The sequence below is a fragment of the Macaca fascicularis genome, chromosome 15, assembly GCF_037993035.2.
Source record: "Macaca fascicularis isolate 582-1 chromosome 15, T2T-MFA8v1.1".
Taxonomy (NCBI): Eukaryota; Metazoa; Chordata; class Mammalia; order Primates; family Cercopithecidae; genus Macaca; species Macaca fascicularis.
The window spans coordinates 127085940-127102578 of NC_088389.1; the positions used below are offsets into that span (position 1 = coordinate 127085940).

General features: G+C 37.6%; 1 protein-coding gene across 18 annotated transcripts in view; it reads right to left on the minus strand.

Annotated features, from left to right (window-relative positions):
- ERCC6L2 (ERCC excision repair 6 like 2) overlaps nucleotides 1–16639 on the minus strand; it is a 136515-nt gene that overhangs the window by 51909 nt on the left and 67967 nt on the right. For 17 of the 18 annotated variants that reach the window (XM_065530871.2, XM_074017990.1, XM_045372872.3 and 14 more), the window contains one exon: nucleotides 7558–7657. In XM_065530871.2, coding sequence (XP_065386943.1) covers nucleotides 7558–7657 — 100 coding nt within the window. Of the gene's footprint in view, nucleotides 1–7557; nucleotides 7658–8474; nucleotides 8812–16639 lie in introns of those variants that run through there. The other variant, XM_074018002.1, reaches the window with a different exon arrangement.

Sequence of the window (16639 nt, forward strand, 5' to 3'; positions counted from 1 at the left end):
TCATCAGAGTTCATTTGCACTGTAATAAGTGATTCTAGGCAACTAAAATTTTTGTTTATAACAGCTGCCATTTATTGAATATTTATTACACGTGTAGCATTTTATTTCCATACTCTTACTTAATCCTTACAACTTTATGTCATCTCAATTTTAGAAATAAAATAACTAAAATTTCTCTATTTTAAAAATAAAGTAACTTAAGTTTAGAGAAATTAAGTGACTTGCTCACAGCTGCCAGCTAAGTGTCATTCCTAGAATTTGTACCTTGGTTTGGCTGAATCTAAAATTTATACTATTAACTAATTTCTCACTTTCAAGACACCTCTCTTAAAACAAAACCCTCGGGACCTTCACTTAAAGAAGTTATGGATCAATATACCAACTTGATCAGTTTGACACCAAATGTCCAGAAACATGGGCTGTAATCTTGGGAGCACAAAATTACAATAACAATTGATGCAAGTGACAGCCCAGGGACCTACCGATTTTCCCCTTGTTACTGAACTACCTTAAACACCGATAATGTCAGACTGTAGGACCTGTAACTATAATCACCAAGGTAATTTGTAAGCCTCAATTTGAGTCTTTATAAGCTTCCTAGCAAAGTTTTATCACAAAATTTATAAAAAGCACATTAGTTTGCACTAAAGTGGCTCCAGTAAAAGTGGAAACCAGGTGCTTCCATCTGTAGGCTAACTATAAAAAAAAATCATGTTAAAATTCAAAAGGGTAGGGGAAAAATTAGTAATTAGAAAATGTAGCTTAGTTTCTAGCTTATGAAAAATCCATACAAGGGAGAAAATGCTTGGATCTCATCATAACAACAGACAAAGAAGTAAAAAGAAAAGAACATTTATGATGTTAAGAAGTTCATGGCCATTCTTCCAACTTCAAGGCCAGCAGTGTGGCATCTTCGTATTTTTCTCTCTGACTCTTTGCTTCCTTACCATGGGTTATTAGGCAGTAGGGTCAGAGAAAGCAGAGATGAAGATGTGCACATCTGACCCTTATAAAAAAAACCCTTGTGATTACACTGGCCCATCTGGATAACCCAGGTGGTTTGGGGGATTATGATGTAAGCAATCTTTGGGAGACTATTATTCAGCCTACCACAGTAAAGAAGTGCAAAAAGAAGGATGGGAGCAAGTCAAAATGACACACAAGCCACCCTAATGGGTGCCCACTGGCCAAATATAAGACAGTGTCAACATTAAATAGTGATATTCAATGTGTTGTAATCTGTTACTAAAATGGGAAGCCATGAGACCACACAAATTAAATAGAAGGGAAAGCTCTTTTTTTAATGGTAGAGTTCCAAAGAACAACCAAGAAGGATAATGGAAAAAGAAAGTCACCACCTGACAACCATTACAGTGGTAGCTGATTCAGGCGGGAATCACAAATGAACACTAAGGGTTATGGGTGCAGGTTTGATGAGAAACTGGCAGTCTCAGAGGATCTCCTCATAAATTACACATCAATTACAAAGAAAAAAATAGTAACTTTGCAGTGGAGAAACTCAGCAGACACAAACTTGACCTGTGATCAAGGTTAGTAGGGCAAGTCACCCTCATGTGCCTTCTGACTGATGCAACGAGAACAGAGTATCGTGTCTGTGGTATTCCTGCCAATACTGCTTGGCCTCAGTCTGGACATGAGGAAATATCAAATGGGCCTAGACTGAAGGACACCTACACAAAGGCCTTATTCTTTAAAATTGTCAAGGTCTTGAAAGACAAAGCCTGGGTAATATTCTAGGTTGAAAAAAACTGAAGAGACACCAGTAAATGGAGCCATGATCCTTGATGAAATCCTGGACCAGGAAGGAAAAAAGAGACACTGCTGGGAGAGCTGGGGAAATTGAATGGGTCCTGTGGATTATAGCATGATGTTTTATCAATGTTAATTTCTTGATGTGAATAACTGCATTTTGGAGAGGAATGTGGGGAGTGAGGAAAGCGAGTTGTAGAACTGTATATACAACTGAGTGTTTAGAATGCATAAAACTGTTTTTTATGTATATTTAAGTAGGAGTGGGGAATATATACTAGAAATACACGTATACATTATTTGGGGAAATACATACTGGAAAATTTAGAGTGTTGCTTCTTTGGGGAAATACATGCTGATGAGAAGTCTAACTCTCTCTCAAATGACTCAGAAAAAGAATAAAGACAATAGCTGAGACAAAGAGAAAGCAGGTGTGTAAAATGTCAGCAAATAGGGAACTTGAGTGAAGCTAATTGGGGGTTCTTTCTGCTATTCTTGCAATTCTTCTGCAAACACTTCTAAATAACATTTACACACACACACACACACACACACACACACACACACACGAGATGACTTTCTGAATGCCAAACTTTAGATTGCTTAAATGCTCCAAACCTGAAGGAGCACAGCTGCTGTATAAGTGATGTTTATATTTTTAAAATGTATAAAATATCTGATTGCATCATCACAACAGATGCAACAAAAGATATCAAAATAAAAGTCCCTCATGAACAATACAGGTCACTCCTTATTAGTCTAACCAGTGCTGTAATGTTTAGGTGCATCCTCCTAGATATCTTTCAATGAAGTTAAAGCTATTTATACATACAGATGCTCCTTAATTGATGATGGGACTATAACTAGATAAACCCATTGTAAGTTGAACACACCATTAGGTCTAAAGTAGGTTTTGGACTCACGATAGGCTTATCTGGATGTGGCCCCATCGTAAGTAGACGAACATACTTCATACATAAATAGTTATCATTTTAGCACCATCATAAAACTGAAAAAACATTGTTGAACCATGTCATAAAACAGTCTGTCACACAGCAACAGCTTTATTTGTAAACACATTGAAACACTGTAGATATTGTTCTATATATTGCTTTTTTGATTCACTTAAAAGTGTCTTCAGACATCTTGCCACATCAGTACATTTGATCTGACTACAATTTTTTTAAATTTTGCTGTCACGAAGTAATATAGGTATCAGAATTTATTCTGTTACTGTTAGGTTGTTTCCTTTGTTTTTTAAACAAATGAGAGCAATGCTAAGTAAAAACCCTTATCACCCTTCACTGTGCATATGTGAGAGGATTTCTGTCAGTTAGGTATGGAGCCTCGACAATACCTACACCAGCTGTACTCTCAACAATAGTGTATGAGCATCTCTCAAATGCCCCAACCAAAAATGAACAGCACCAATCTCCCCAACCCCACAAAAAACACCTCGATATGCATTTTTTTTAAAAAGCTTTCACAGAATATACAATGCAAATGGTCTCATTTTCTATCTCTAGATTATGAGTGTGGTTAGAAAGATCTTTTCACATATGTGTTAACCACTTGCATTTTTTTCTTCAGTGAAATGCCTATTATTCTTTTTATTGGTTTGTAGGTCACACAGTTTGGCTGTGTCCCCACTCAAATCTCATCTTGAACTGCAGCTCCCATAATTCCCATGTGTTGTGGGAGGGACCCAGTGGGAGATAACTGAATCATGTGGGCGGCTTCCCCCCTACTGTTCTCGTGGTAGTAAGTCTCATGAGATCTGATGGTTTTATAAGGGGAAACCTCCTTCGTTTGATTCTCATTCTCTTTGCCTGCCTCCATGTAAGATGTGCCTTTCGCCTTCTGCCATGATTGTGAGGTCTCCCCAGCCATGCAGAACTGTGAGTCCATTAAACCTCTTCTTCTTTATAACCCAATCTCTGGTATGTCTTTATCAGCAGCATGAAAACAGATGAATACAGTGGGAGTTCTTTATATTTTGCAGCTGCTGCTCTTTTATTACATGTATGGCAAACATTTGCTCCTAGACTCTTTGAATTTGGTTTGCAGTTCCTTTGTCATACAGAAGTTTCATACAAAAATATAGTCAAATTTACTTGGTATTTGCCTTAGAGGCTATACTAGTTTCCCAATTCTGCTGTAACAAAGTACTACAAATTGGATGTCTTAAAACAATAGAAATTTATTTTCTCATAGTTGTGGAGGCTAAATCTGAAATCAAGGTGTCCACAGAGCCATGCTCTGTCTGAAGATTCTAGGGAATGATCCTTCCTTGCCTCTTTCTAGCTTCTGGTAGCTTCTGGCAGTTGCTGGTAATCCATAGCATTCTTTGACTTGTGGTGGCATCACTCCAATCTCTGCCTCCATTGTCACATGGTGTTCTTCCTCTGTGGCTGTCTGTATACAAATTTCCCCCTTCTTATAAGGTATCAGTCAATGGATGACAGCCCATTCTCATCCAGTGTGACCTCATCTTAACCTCATCTGTAAAGACCCTACTTACAAATAAGATCACATTCACAGGTACCAGGGCTTAGGACTTCAACCTATCTTTTGAGGGGAAAGGACGCAATTGACTCAAAACAGATGCTTGGTAAAAGATTTTCATATTTATGTTCATGAGAGATATTCATCTGTTATTTTCTCTTCTTGCAATGTCTTTGTCAAGTTTGGTATCAGGATTCTTCCGTCTTTGTGAAATAAGTTGGAAGTGTTCCCTCTTCCTCTGTTTTCAAAAACAATATTAAGTGTTTGACAGAATTTACCACTGAAGTCATCCGGGCTGGAATCTATCTTTGTGGGAGAGTTCTGAATTAACAATTTAGTTTCAACCAGTCTGGGCAACATAGTGAAACTGTCTCTACAAAAAATAAAAATAAAAAATTAACTTGGTGTGTTGGCACACACCTATAGTGCCAGCTACTCGTGATGCTGAGGTGGGAGGATCATTTGAGCCTCTCACAGTTTTGGGAGCCAGAAATCTGCAATCGGTATCACTGAACTGAAATCAAGGTGTTGACAGGACCACACTCCTTCTGGAGGCTCTAGGAAAGAATCTATTTCTTGCCTCTTCCAGCTTGCGGTGGCTACCAGCATTCCTTAGCTTCTGGCACACCACTCCGATCAATGCCTCTGTGGTTACATTGTCTTCTCCTCTTCTGTGTCAAACTGTCCTCCAGCTCTTTCTTATAAGGACACTTGTGGTTAATCCAAGATAATCCCCGAATCTCAAGACCCATAATTTAATCACACATGCAAAGATTCCTTTTCCATATAAAGTACCATTTACAATTTCCAGGGATTAGAAATTGATATTTTTGAGGGCCAGTATTCAGCCCACTATACTGCCTTTTTCAAAGTGTTTACTTTCCTAAACTGTTGGGTAATTATTTCTGGCTGGGATATTCATCTGCTTTTAAATACTTCACACGCTTATCTCTGTCTACTGCAGTGCTTATCTGAAAAATAGTGGAGGGTGCAAGTAATTAGGCTTCTGGGCAACAGGAGGGACTTTCTCCAAATATTTGGAGCTCTGTCTTGCTTCTTTGCTTCCAGTACTTCTACTTATTGTTCTCACTTGAGAGTAGACACCTCTGCTGGCTGTAATTTGGTCCAAACGGGATAAGATTATAAGGGATAAACTGTCTTGTTACACCATCAGTGATACCCCAAGGCTTCCTTCTTTTTTAGTAGCTGCTGACTCTAAGCTTGGAATATCCAGAGGCTGCACCTACCTTTTCAGTAGTTTTCTTCTGACTAAGTTTAGGTTGGCTTCTTCCTTCAATCAGATCCCAACTTCCTTGTCTTTTAGGACTCCTTACAATTTTGGGGCCACCAAGAAAACTCTTCTTGCTTTCTAACATTTTTACAGGTTTTTTCTTTTTTTTAAAGAACATAATTTTTTTTTTTTTTTTTTTTTTGTCCCCGCAAAAGATTGAAGGCCAACCTGGGAGGCTAGAAGGTATGCTCCATTGGTTTAAATTCCAAACTATCTTTAAACCATATTTAGTGCCTTTTCCTTACATGATTGCCATTTTCTCTTTATTTGTGTCATATAAAGTTCTTAAATTACCTCATCTTCTGAAGCCTCTTTTATTATATACTACTGTGTAATGTATATTTTATAACAAGACATTTCATTTCATTAAATGAGTCAGATGAATAGGTAAAAAAGAAATGTATACAGTAATGGACCGAAAAAAATTACTACATAATTGAGGAAAGACTCTTACTTGAGAGAAGTCTAAGACAGTACTCAAAAGAACAGCTCCTAAGATGAGTAACTTCCCACTTTTTCCCAAGGTTGGTTAAATAGGTTAGAAAAAAATAATTTTCAAGTAGTTGTGCTATACCAAAAAAAAAAAAAAAAGATCAACTGTTTATTATAGAGCTAAAAGCTTTAAGAAAAACAGAAACTGCTGTGTACGACTCTATTTTTAGAATGAAGAAAATAGCATAAATTTAAGATTGGATCACCACTCTTAGGTTAACTACCAACACATGTGGCAGATGTTTGCTCTTAAATAGATGCCAACTGAACATATAGGAAGCAATTCAAATGCAATATTTACGATTACACTTGAACCTTATTCCAGATTGTCTCAAGTATCCAGTTGTAAACTAAATAAATATTGTTTGTTTAGAGGCATAAATGAAGTAGTAATTGATATGCCAAGCATATTTAAGAGTTAATGCAATTTTAGACAAATACTAAAAGTACCAGGAAAGTAGTTAGCACACTTAAGTTCTGTTCCTATAATTTCATTTACTGGCACATCTCTGGGGTCCTAGTTTCATCATGTACAGTATGTACCTCTAAGGCAGTGCTCCCTAATCTTCATGTGATGGCACCTATAGAGAATGGTAACATATGAATATCTACCTGGTGTAAAAAGAAGAGGTTAGTCAAGGCTGGCAGCTAGCTGATATGGTTTTGCTGTGTCCCCACCCTAATTTTATCTTGAATTACAGTTCCCATAATCCCCACGTGCTGTGAGAGGGATCTGGTGGGTAAGTGAATCATGGGGCAGTTATACCCATGCTGCTGCTTCCATTACAATGAGCTCTCAAGAGATCCGAAAGTTTTATAAGTGGCTTTTCCCTCTTTGCTCAGAACTTCTCCTTCCTGTCATCATGTGAAGAAGGGCACGTCTGCTTCCCCTTCCACCATGATGGTAAGTTTCCTGAGGCCTCCCCCACCATGTGGAACTGTGAGTCAATTAAACCTCTTTCCTTTATAAACTACCCAGTCTTGGGCAGTTCTTTATGGCAGCATGAGAATGAACTAACACACAGGCTTAGGTACTCTTGCTGTCCAGAAAGCTGTGGGACCAACATCTCAGTGCACCTGTAGCCCATTTGTGGTAAACCATTATATCTTGGCCTGTAGTTTGGGGAGCTGTGACCTTGCTACTCAAACTGTGGGCTGCTGATTAGTTTTACTAGGACTCTTGGGAGCCAGTTAAATATTCCACATCATGAGCTCTACCTCAGACCTACTAAATCAGAATCAGTATTTTGACAAGATCCCTAGGTAATTTGCATGTACACTAAAGTTTAAGAGGCACTACTCTAGAAAACTTTCAGCTCAAAAATTCAATGAACCCCAAAATTAATCTGTTTCATAGAAGTGTATTCAAGGGTATTTTTTATGACCTTATTAAATTCTACATGATACAGTAAAATTTAAAACTTTCATATTACACAAGTTTTTCCTAATTTTTAAAAACATAAATGTTGACCTCTGAAACAGAAGGGAAACATATTTACCTGCTTGTATACCTGTCGTAAATACATGATTTCCTCCACAGTTCCCAAGGATATCAGCCTAAGCACTTTGACATCTCTACACTGTCCAATCCTGTATGCTCTGTAAAAAGATTAAAAATACAAACAAAAATCAAGTGAAACAACTTTGGGTTCAAGAGGTAGCTCGGGAACATAAAAATGGAAAATTATTAAAATTTTAATTAATTTAAAAATAAACATTTTATGTTTATGCTATGTTATTTAGTAATAATTAAAAAATTCAAATTCATATAAAAAGATGTTATTAAGGAGAAAAGTATTATAGAAAACCTACGAATATCAACTTCATTTCTGTTATAAACATCACCTTCCACTGTTTAAAAACTTTTCCTAAATTTAGGTTTTTCTTTTATAGCAGCTTTAAGCTTACAGATTGTTCCCCAAAGCTTTCATTTATATAAAAATCCCCAAAATGCCAACTAATCCATAGAGCCAGAAAGTAGACTAGTGGTTGCTTGCGGATAAGGGGATGGGGAAGAATGGGAGGGATGGGTCACAAAGGGGCAGAAGGAAAATTCTGGGGTGATGGGTATGTTCATTATGTTAATTGTGGTGATGGTCTCACAGGTACATAAGTCAAAACTTATCAATTGTATACTTTAAGTATGTACAGTTTATTGCATGTCAATTATACTTTATTAAAACTATTAAAAAGTAAAAAAACCCCACAACTTAGCAAAAAGTAGTTAATCAACTGGAAAGTCTATGGAAATGCTGGTTTACAGTCCTCATCTGTAGAGATTTCAATTCAGTAGATCTGACTGAATCACTCAGTTGACTGGCATCCAAGGTGTTTCCATACAGCCCATGGATGGTTTTAATTAGTGCTAATTAAAATTCTAAACTGATTCATCACAGTGGTTTAGCTGTGGGTCTATTCCCCACAGCTTCTCTCATATGGAGGCTTTATACGATGCTCTGTATGAGCACCCAATGCCTGTTACAGTTGCTGAGGGGAACCGGGGCAAGGCCATACTGCCTATATGCTTGAAAACGTTACAATTCGGGGGAAATTTATCTTTGAACTTGTAAGGTCGGCCATATGTTATATTTGATGTTCTCTCTGCCTCCTTTACCCACCCCTCCTCACAAAGGACTTTTACTAGAGGACATCTCTGGATCGTGCAAATCTTACATCTCCAGCAGGAAATGGTGGCTCCTGCGACGCAGCACCGCCAGGGGTAAGGTACTGCATTCTCACTTCCATTCTGTAACCTGGAGGCAGAGGAGAGGGGCTCAGCATCCCCTTCTCTCCTACAATGTACAATGCGTTTGGGTTCTAAAGAAAATCAGAACTGGATCTAAGAAAATGTTCTTCGGATGTATGCTTAAGCCAGTTGTTTGGTGAATGGGAGAGATTCCATTAGGATGCATATCCTTCAATCTTTACAGACAAAAATTTTAGACACGTGTTACTGTGTGCCTAAGCTTCATCATTTCTTGATCCATAAAGCAAGGATTTGTAAGTGATGACTCTCTCACCATGTGGAGACAAGTGCTGAGGAACTGTTATACAATAGGTAGGTCATTAGCTGTGGAGACAAGTGCTGAGGAACTGTTATACAATAGGTAGGTCATTAGCTGTGGAGACAAGTGCTGAGGAACTGTTATACAATAGGTAGGTCATTAGCTTTATTTCTGTTCTTAGTTCCTGCTGTCAGAGTCAGTGGAAGGAGAGGGAGAGGAAAAGGAATGCTAGTTATTCAGTTTTATTGTGAACTAACTTTCAGTGAATACCAAAGCACAGTACACTGTGCTTTGAAGAATACTGGGATAATTAATATGTCTCGATGACCTAAAGAAAAAGTACAAAATACAACAAATGTCATAAGACCAAAAAAAGGGGCATAGGGAGGTTTTTCTGTGGTTTTCATTTTGACCAATTTCCTTGACAGCTGTCTGTGGAGAGAGGTTGATGAAAAGTGCTGGCTTTGCAGTAAGACCGTATGGATTCAGATCCTGACCCTGCTACTTACTGGTTGTGACCCTGAGCAAGTTACCTAAAGTGCACTGTGCCTTAGCTTTCTCATAAGTAAAATGGGTATAACAGTGCCCATCACAAAGGATATTCTGAGTATTAAATGAGATAATCCATGGAAAGCACCAAGAATGACAGTTCCTACCTTACCATAAACACTCAGTAAGTGTAGCCATTATTCCTTTGTCCTTATTTTTCCAAATGTATTTGAATAAAATTGTACACAAAGTATTATTATAAATAAATATTGTTATTGGTTAGATGGCCTTTCTGCTTCTTAAGCGTTTCTATGTATTTGCCTTTTTCCCTCAGATTAGACTTTTCAAAAGTGTCTCTATTTTACTCTTTTCAATGAATTAGTTAATATTTATATTATGTTCGTTTTTATCTTAATAATGTAATAACGCATATAATTCTATTGTCTTTACTTTGTTCCTTTTCTAGTTTTCTAAATTATTCTTTTACTTTCCGTCTTTTTTTAATAAATGAATTTAAAAATTGAAATTAGCATCAGAATTTAAATATTGATCCACAGTAATTTCACTGTTATTTCTAAACAGCAAGTTTTTCTCTCTTGATTTCCTCTTATGGTGGCAAAATATACATAATAAAAATCATTTTAAGCAATTTTAAGTGTACAGTTAAGTGGCATTAGGTATATCCACACTGTAATGCAACTATAACACCTATATAGCTACAGACACTTTCCAAACTGAAACTCTGTACTCATTCAACAGTAACTCCCCATTCCCCAGTCCCCCAGCTACTAGCAACTACCATTCTCTTTTCTGTCTCTGTGAATTTGATGACTAGGTACAACATGAAATCATACAATCTTTGTCCTTTTCTAGCAAAAACAGGTATCCATTCTTTGTAGCTGATATTAGAGGAAAAACAATTCAATCATGATACCACTGAGGATGATGTCAGCTCTGGGTTTTTCATAAATGACCTTACGTTGAAGTAGTTTCCCTTTTTTTTTTTAAATTGAGATGGAGACACTCTGTCGCCCAGGCTGGAGTGCAGTGTTGCAATCTCAGCTCACTGCAGCCTCCATTTTCCAGGCTTAAGTGATTCTCGTGCCTTGGCCACCCAGGCAAGCAGCTGGGACTACAGGAGCACACCACCATGCCTGGCTAATTTTTATATTTTTTTTGTAGAGATGGGGTTTCATCATGTTGGTCAGGCGGGCCTTGAACTCCTGACCTCAAGAGGCGCAAGCCACCGTGCCCGGCTTGTTTCCTTTTATTTTTAATGTGTTGTTTTTGTCATCTTTAAAATGATGTTGAATTTTGTCAAATACTTTTCCACATCAATGAAATGATTGTGTGTCTTTATTCCTTTATTCATTACTGTGGCGTATTACACTGATTTTTGAAGGATGTTGAACTATTTTTGAATTCCAGGAATAAATCCTGCTTTGTGTATCATCCTTTCAATATGCTGCTGAATTCAGTTTGCTAGCATTTTACGGAGTATTTTTGCATTAACATTCATAAGGATTATTGGTCTGTAGTTTTCTTTCTTGCAGTCTTTGATTTTGGTATTGGAGTAATGCTGGCTTTAGAGAATTAATTGGAACGTGTTTCTTCCTCTTCAGTTTTTTGGAAGTGTTTGAGAAGCACTGGTGCAAATTCTTCTTTTTTTTTTTGAAACAGAGTCTCACTCTGTTGCCAGGCTGGAGTACAACGGCTCAATCTTGGCTCACTGCAACCTCCGACTCCCTGGTTCAAGTTATTCTCCTGCCTCAGTCTCCCGAGTAGCTGGGATTACAGGCATGTGCCACCATGCCCAGCTACTTTTTGTATTTTTAGTAGAGACGGGGTTTCACCGTGTTGGCCAGGATGGTCTCGAACTCCTGAACTCGTGATCTGCCCACCTCAGCCTCCTAAAATGCTGGGATTACAGGCATGAGCCACCGTGCCCGGTTGGATTGGTGCAGATTCTTTAAATGCTTGGTAGAATTCACCAGTAAAGTCTTAAGGTCCTGAGCTTTACTTTGTTCAGAGGTTTCTGATTACTGATTCAATTTCCTTAAATAGATATACGTATATTCAGGTTTTCTACGTCTTCATGACATTCTTCCTAGATGTATATTTCTAGCAATTCATCCATTTCATGTAGACTATTCAATTTGTTGGTATGCAAATGTTCACAGTACTCTCTTATACTCCTTTTTATTTCTGTAAAATCAGTAGCAATGTCCCTTCTTTTTTTTGATGTTAATTATTTGAGTCTTCTTTCTTTTCTCTTAGTCAATCTAGCTAAATATTTATCCACCATTTTCTTGATCTTTTCAAAGAACCAACTCTTGGTTTCACTGACTGCCTCTGTTGTTTTTCTGTTCTTTGTTTTACTTACCTCTGTTCTAATATTTGTTGTTTCCTCTGGTTAGCTCTGGGGGGGTTTTCCTTTTCCTAGTTCCTTAAGGTGAAAAGTTAATTGTTGATTTAGACCTTTCTTCTTTTCTAATGTAAGCATTTACAGCTATAAATTTCCCTCTTAGCGTTACTTTTGCTGCGTCCTGTAAGTTTTGGTGTGTGTTTTCATTTACTTCAAGCTATTTTCTAACGTCCCTTGTGAATTATTCTTCAACCCTTTCGTTAAGCATGTATTGTTTAACTTCCACATATTTGTGAATTTTTCAATTTTTCTTCTGCTGTTGATTTCTAGTTTCACTGTATTGTCATTGGAAAAAAATGAATGATTTCAATCTTTTAAAATGTATTTAAAAGCTTGTTTTGGGGCCTAACACATGATTTATCCTGGAGTGTTCATTGTGTACTTGAGAAAAATATGTATTGTGCTGTTGTTGGAAGGAAAATTCTATATATCTCTGTTAAGTGTTGTTCAAATCCTCTCATTACTTACTGATCTTCTGTCTGAATGTTTTACCCATTATGAAAGTCGGCTATTGAAGTCGCCCACTATTATTGCAGAGCTGTTTTTCCCTTCAATTCTGTCAATGTTTGCTTCATACACTTTGGGGCTCTATTGTTTGTTGAATTTATGTATATAATTTTTAAACCTCCTTGGTGAATCCACTTTTTACCATCAGATAATGCCTTTCTTCTCTTCTAACAGTTGTTGACTTGAAGTCTATTCTGTCTAATATTAACACAACCACCCCTGCTCTCTTTTGGTTACTATTTGCATGAAATATCCTTTTCCATGCTTTTATTTTCAACCTGTGTAATTCTTGGATCTAAAGTGAGTCTCTTACGGATAAGATATAGTTGGACACTGTTTTTTAAATCTGTTCTGCCAATCTACATCTTTTAATTAGGGAATTTGATCCATTTACATTTGAAATAATTAAGAATAGGGAAGAACTCACTTTTGCCACTTTATTTATTTTCTGTATGTCCTATTAACTATTTTGCCCCTAAATTCCTCCATTATTGCCTTCCTTTGTGTTTAATTGATGTTTTTAGTGGCATATTTTTATTCCTTTTTCATTTCCTTTTACATATACTTTAGATGCTTTTGTTGTGGTTACTGTAAGGATTATACATAATATCCTAAGTTATAACAACCTTAAATCAATTCATCTTACATTGATATCAATGTACTTATCGACATAGATTTATAATTATTTTATGTATGTATCTTTTAAATCCTGTAGAAAATGAAAAAGCAGAATTATAAGCCAAAATTACGATATGGGTATTTATATTTGTCCATGTACTTACCTTAACCGGAGATCTTTATCTTTTTGTATGACTTTGAGTTACTGTCTAGTGTCCTTTCATTTCATCTTGAAGGTCTCCCTTTAGGATTTTTTTTCTTTTTTTTTTTGAGACTGAATTCCGCTCTGTCGCCCAGGCTGGAGTGGGGTGCAGTGGCACAATCTCAGCTCACTGCAAGCTCCGCCTCCTAGGTTCAAGCAATTCTTTGCCTCAGCCTCCCAAGTAGCTGGGATTACAGGCACCTGCCACCATGCCTGGCTAATTTTTGTATTTTTAGTAGAGACGGGGTTTCACCATCTTGACCAGGCTGGTCTTGAACTCCTGACCTCATGATCCACCCATCTCGGCCTCCCAAAGTGCTGGGATTACAGGCGTGAGCCACCACACCAGGGCTAGGATTTCTTACAGGGCTGGTCTACTGATAATGAACTCCCTCAAGTTTTCGTCTGTCTGCAAATATCTCAACCCTCATTTGTGAAGGGCAGTTTTGCCCACTATAAAATTCTCGGTAAACACTTTTTCTTTGTTGCTCAGTTGACAGTTTTTTTGTTTTGTTTTGTTTTCCCAACACATTAAATATATCATCCCACTGCCTTCTGGATTGCAAAGTTTCTGCTGACAAATCCACTGATAATCTTAATGGAAATTCCTTGTACATGACATGTTGCTTTTCTCTTGCTGCTTTCAAGATGCCGTCTTTGTGGACAGTTGATTATAATGTGCAACAGTGTCGATCTCACTGGGTTTATACTATCTAGACTCGGTTCATCTTCTTGTATTTGTATATCCCTATTTTCCCTCAAATTTGGAGAGCTTTTCATTATTTCTTAATCTACCCTTTTGTCCTTTCCCCTTTCTTCTGAGCCTCCATAATGTACATATTGGTCCATTTGATAGTGTCCCATATGTTCACTTTCCCTTTTTGTTTTGCTTCTCAAATTAAATAATTTCAAATAACCTATCTTCAGGTTTGCAGATTCTTTCTCCCTATTTGGTCTGCTGTGGAACCCCTCTAGTGAATTTTTCAATTCCAAAATTGAATTTCATGTCCAGAATTTGTTTGGTTCTCTCTCTTTTTTTAAATTTCTATCTCTTTGTTGATATTCTCATCTTGCTGATATATCCTTTTACTCACTAGTTCTTTCTCTGTGTTTTACTTTCACTCTTGAAGTATTTAAGACACTTGTTGTAAAGTCTTTGTCTAGTGGCTCCAATGCCTGTTTTGCTTCAGGGACAGTTAGTTTCTGGAGATTTATTTTGTTACTCTGAATAAGCCGTATTTTCTTCCTTTCCTTTCCCTTCCTTTCCGGTTTTTTTTTTTTTTTTTTTTTTTTATGTCTTGTGGTCTTTTCATGAAAACTACCATTTGGAAAGACAGCCAACTCCCCCAGTCTTTGCAAATTGGTATGGAAGACCTTCACTAATTAGCAGGGTGTGTCTTAAGCCTTGGGGACAGCATAGGGTGAAGGCTAAAAGTCTTCTTAGGACATTTCTGGGTATACATCCTGCCTGGGTATGGTGCTATCTCGGCTCACTGCAGCCCCTACCTCCCGGGTTCAAACGATTCTCAGCCTCCTGAGTAGCTGGGACCACAGGCACACACCACCACACCTGACTAATTTTAGTAGAGATGGGGTTTGACCGTGTTGGCCAGGCTGGTCTTGATCTCCTGACCTCAAGTTATCCACCCGCCCTGGCCTCCCAAAATGTTGGGATTACAGGAATAAGCCACTGTGCCCGATGTCATTAAAGTTTTATCATGAGATTGCAACAATTTAGTCACATCATCAGGCTTTGTTTCTAATTCTAGTTCTCTATTTCCACCACATCTGGAATTACTTCCTCTACTAAAAGTCGAACTCCTCAAAGTCATCCATGAGGGTTGGAATCAATTTCTTCCAAACTCCTGTTTGATATTTTGACCTCTTCTCATGAATCACAAATATTCTTAAATGGTATATAGAATAGTGAATCCTTTCCAGAGGTTTTCAATAGACTTTGACCAGATCCATCAGAGGAATCACTATATATGACCGCTATAGCCTTACAAATTGTATTTCTTAATAAGAGTTGAAAGTCAAAAGCACAACTTGATTCATGGGCTGCAGAATGGATGTTGTGTTATTGTATAAACAACATTACTCTCCTTGTATATCTCCATCAGAACACTTGGGTGACTAGGGGCATTGTCAATAACCAGTAATATTTGGAAAGAAATCATTTTTTTTCTGAGCAGTAGGTCTCAACAGTGGGATTAAAATATTCAGTAAACCATCCTGTAAAGAGATACGCTGTTATCCAGGCTTTGCTGTTCCATTTATAAAGCCCAGGCAGAGTAGAGTTAGCATAACTTTTAAAGCCCCTAAGATTTTCAGAATGATAAATGAGCACTGGCTTCGATTTAAAGTCACCAGCTGCATTAGTCTCTAACAAGAGAGTCAGCCTGTCTTTTGAAGCCAGGTATTGACTTCTCCTCTTTAGTGACTACAGTCCTCAATGACATCTTCTTCAAATATAAGATTGTTTTGTTCTCATTGAAAGTCTGTTTAACGTAGGTACCTTAATTTGCTGCAGTTTTTCTACATCAGCACTTGCTGCTTCACCTTGCACTTTTTTGTTATAGAGGTGGCTGCTTTCCTTAAACATCATGAACCAATCCCTGCAGCTTCAAACTTTTCTTCTGCTACTTCCTTGCATCTCTCAGCCTTCAAAGAACTGAGGTGTTTTAGAGCCTTGCTCTGGATTAGGTTGTGGTTTAATGGAATGCTGTGGTTCGTTTGATCTTTGATCCAGACCACTATAACTTTCTTTGTATCAGCAATGAGGCTGTTTGGTGCTCTTGTCATTCATGTATTCACTGGAGTAGCACTTTTAATTTCCTTCAAGAACTTTTTCTTTGCATTCACAACTTGGCCAACTGTTAGGTACAAGAAGCCTAGCTTTTGGTCCATCTTGGCTTTTAGCATGTCCTCCTCACTAAACTTAATCATTTTTAGCTTTTGATGTAAAGTGACAGACATGCAACTCTTCCTTTCACTTGACCACTTAAAGGCCATTGCAGAGTTATTAATTGGCCTAATTTAAATACTGTGTCTTAGGGAAGAGGGAGGCCTAAGGGAGGGGATGAGACAGAGGAATGGCCAGTAAGCGGAGCAGTCAGAACACACACAACATCTACCAATTAAGTTCATCGTCTTATGGGGGCATGGTTCATGGTACTCCAAAACAAATACAATAGCAACTTCAAAGATCAGTAATCACAGATCACCATTACAGATGTGATAATGAAAAACTTACATTCTCACAGAGATACAAGTGGCATAGAGACACAAGTGAGCATATGCCATTGGAAAAATGGTGCTGGAAGACTTGCTTG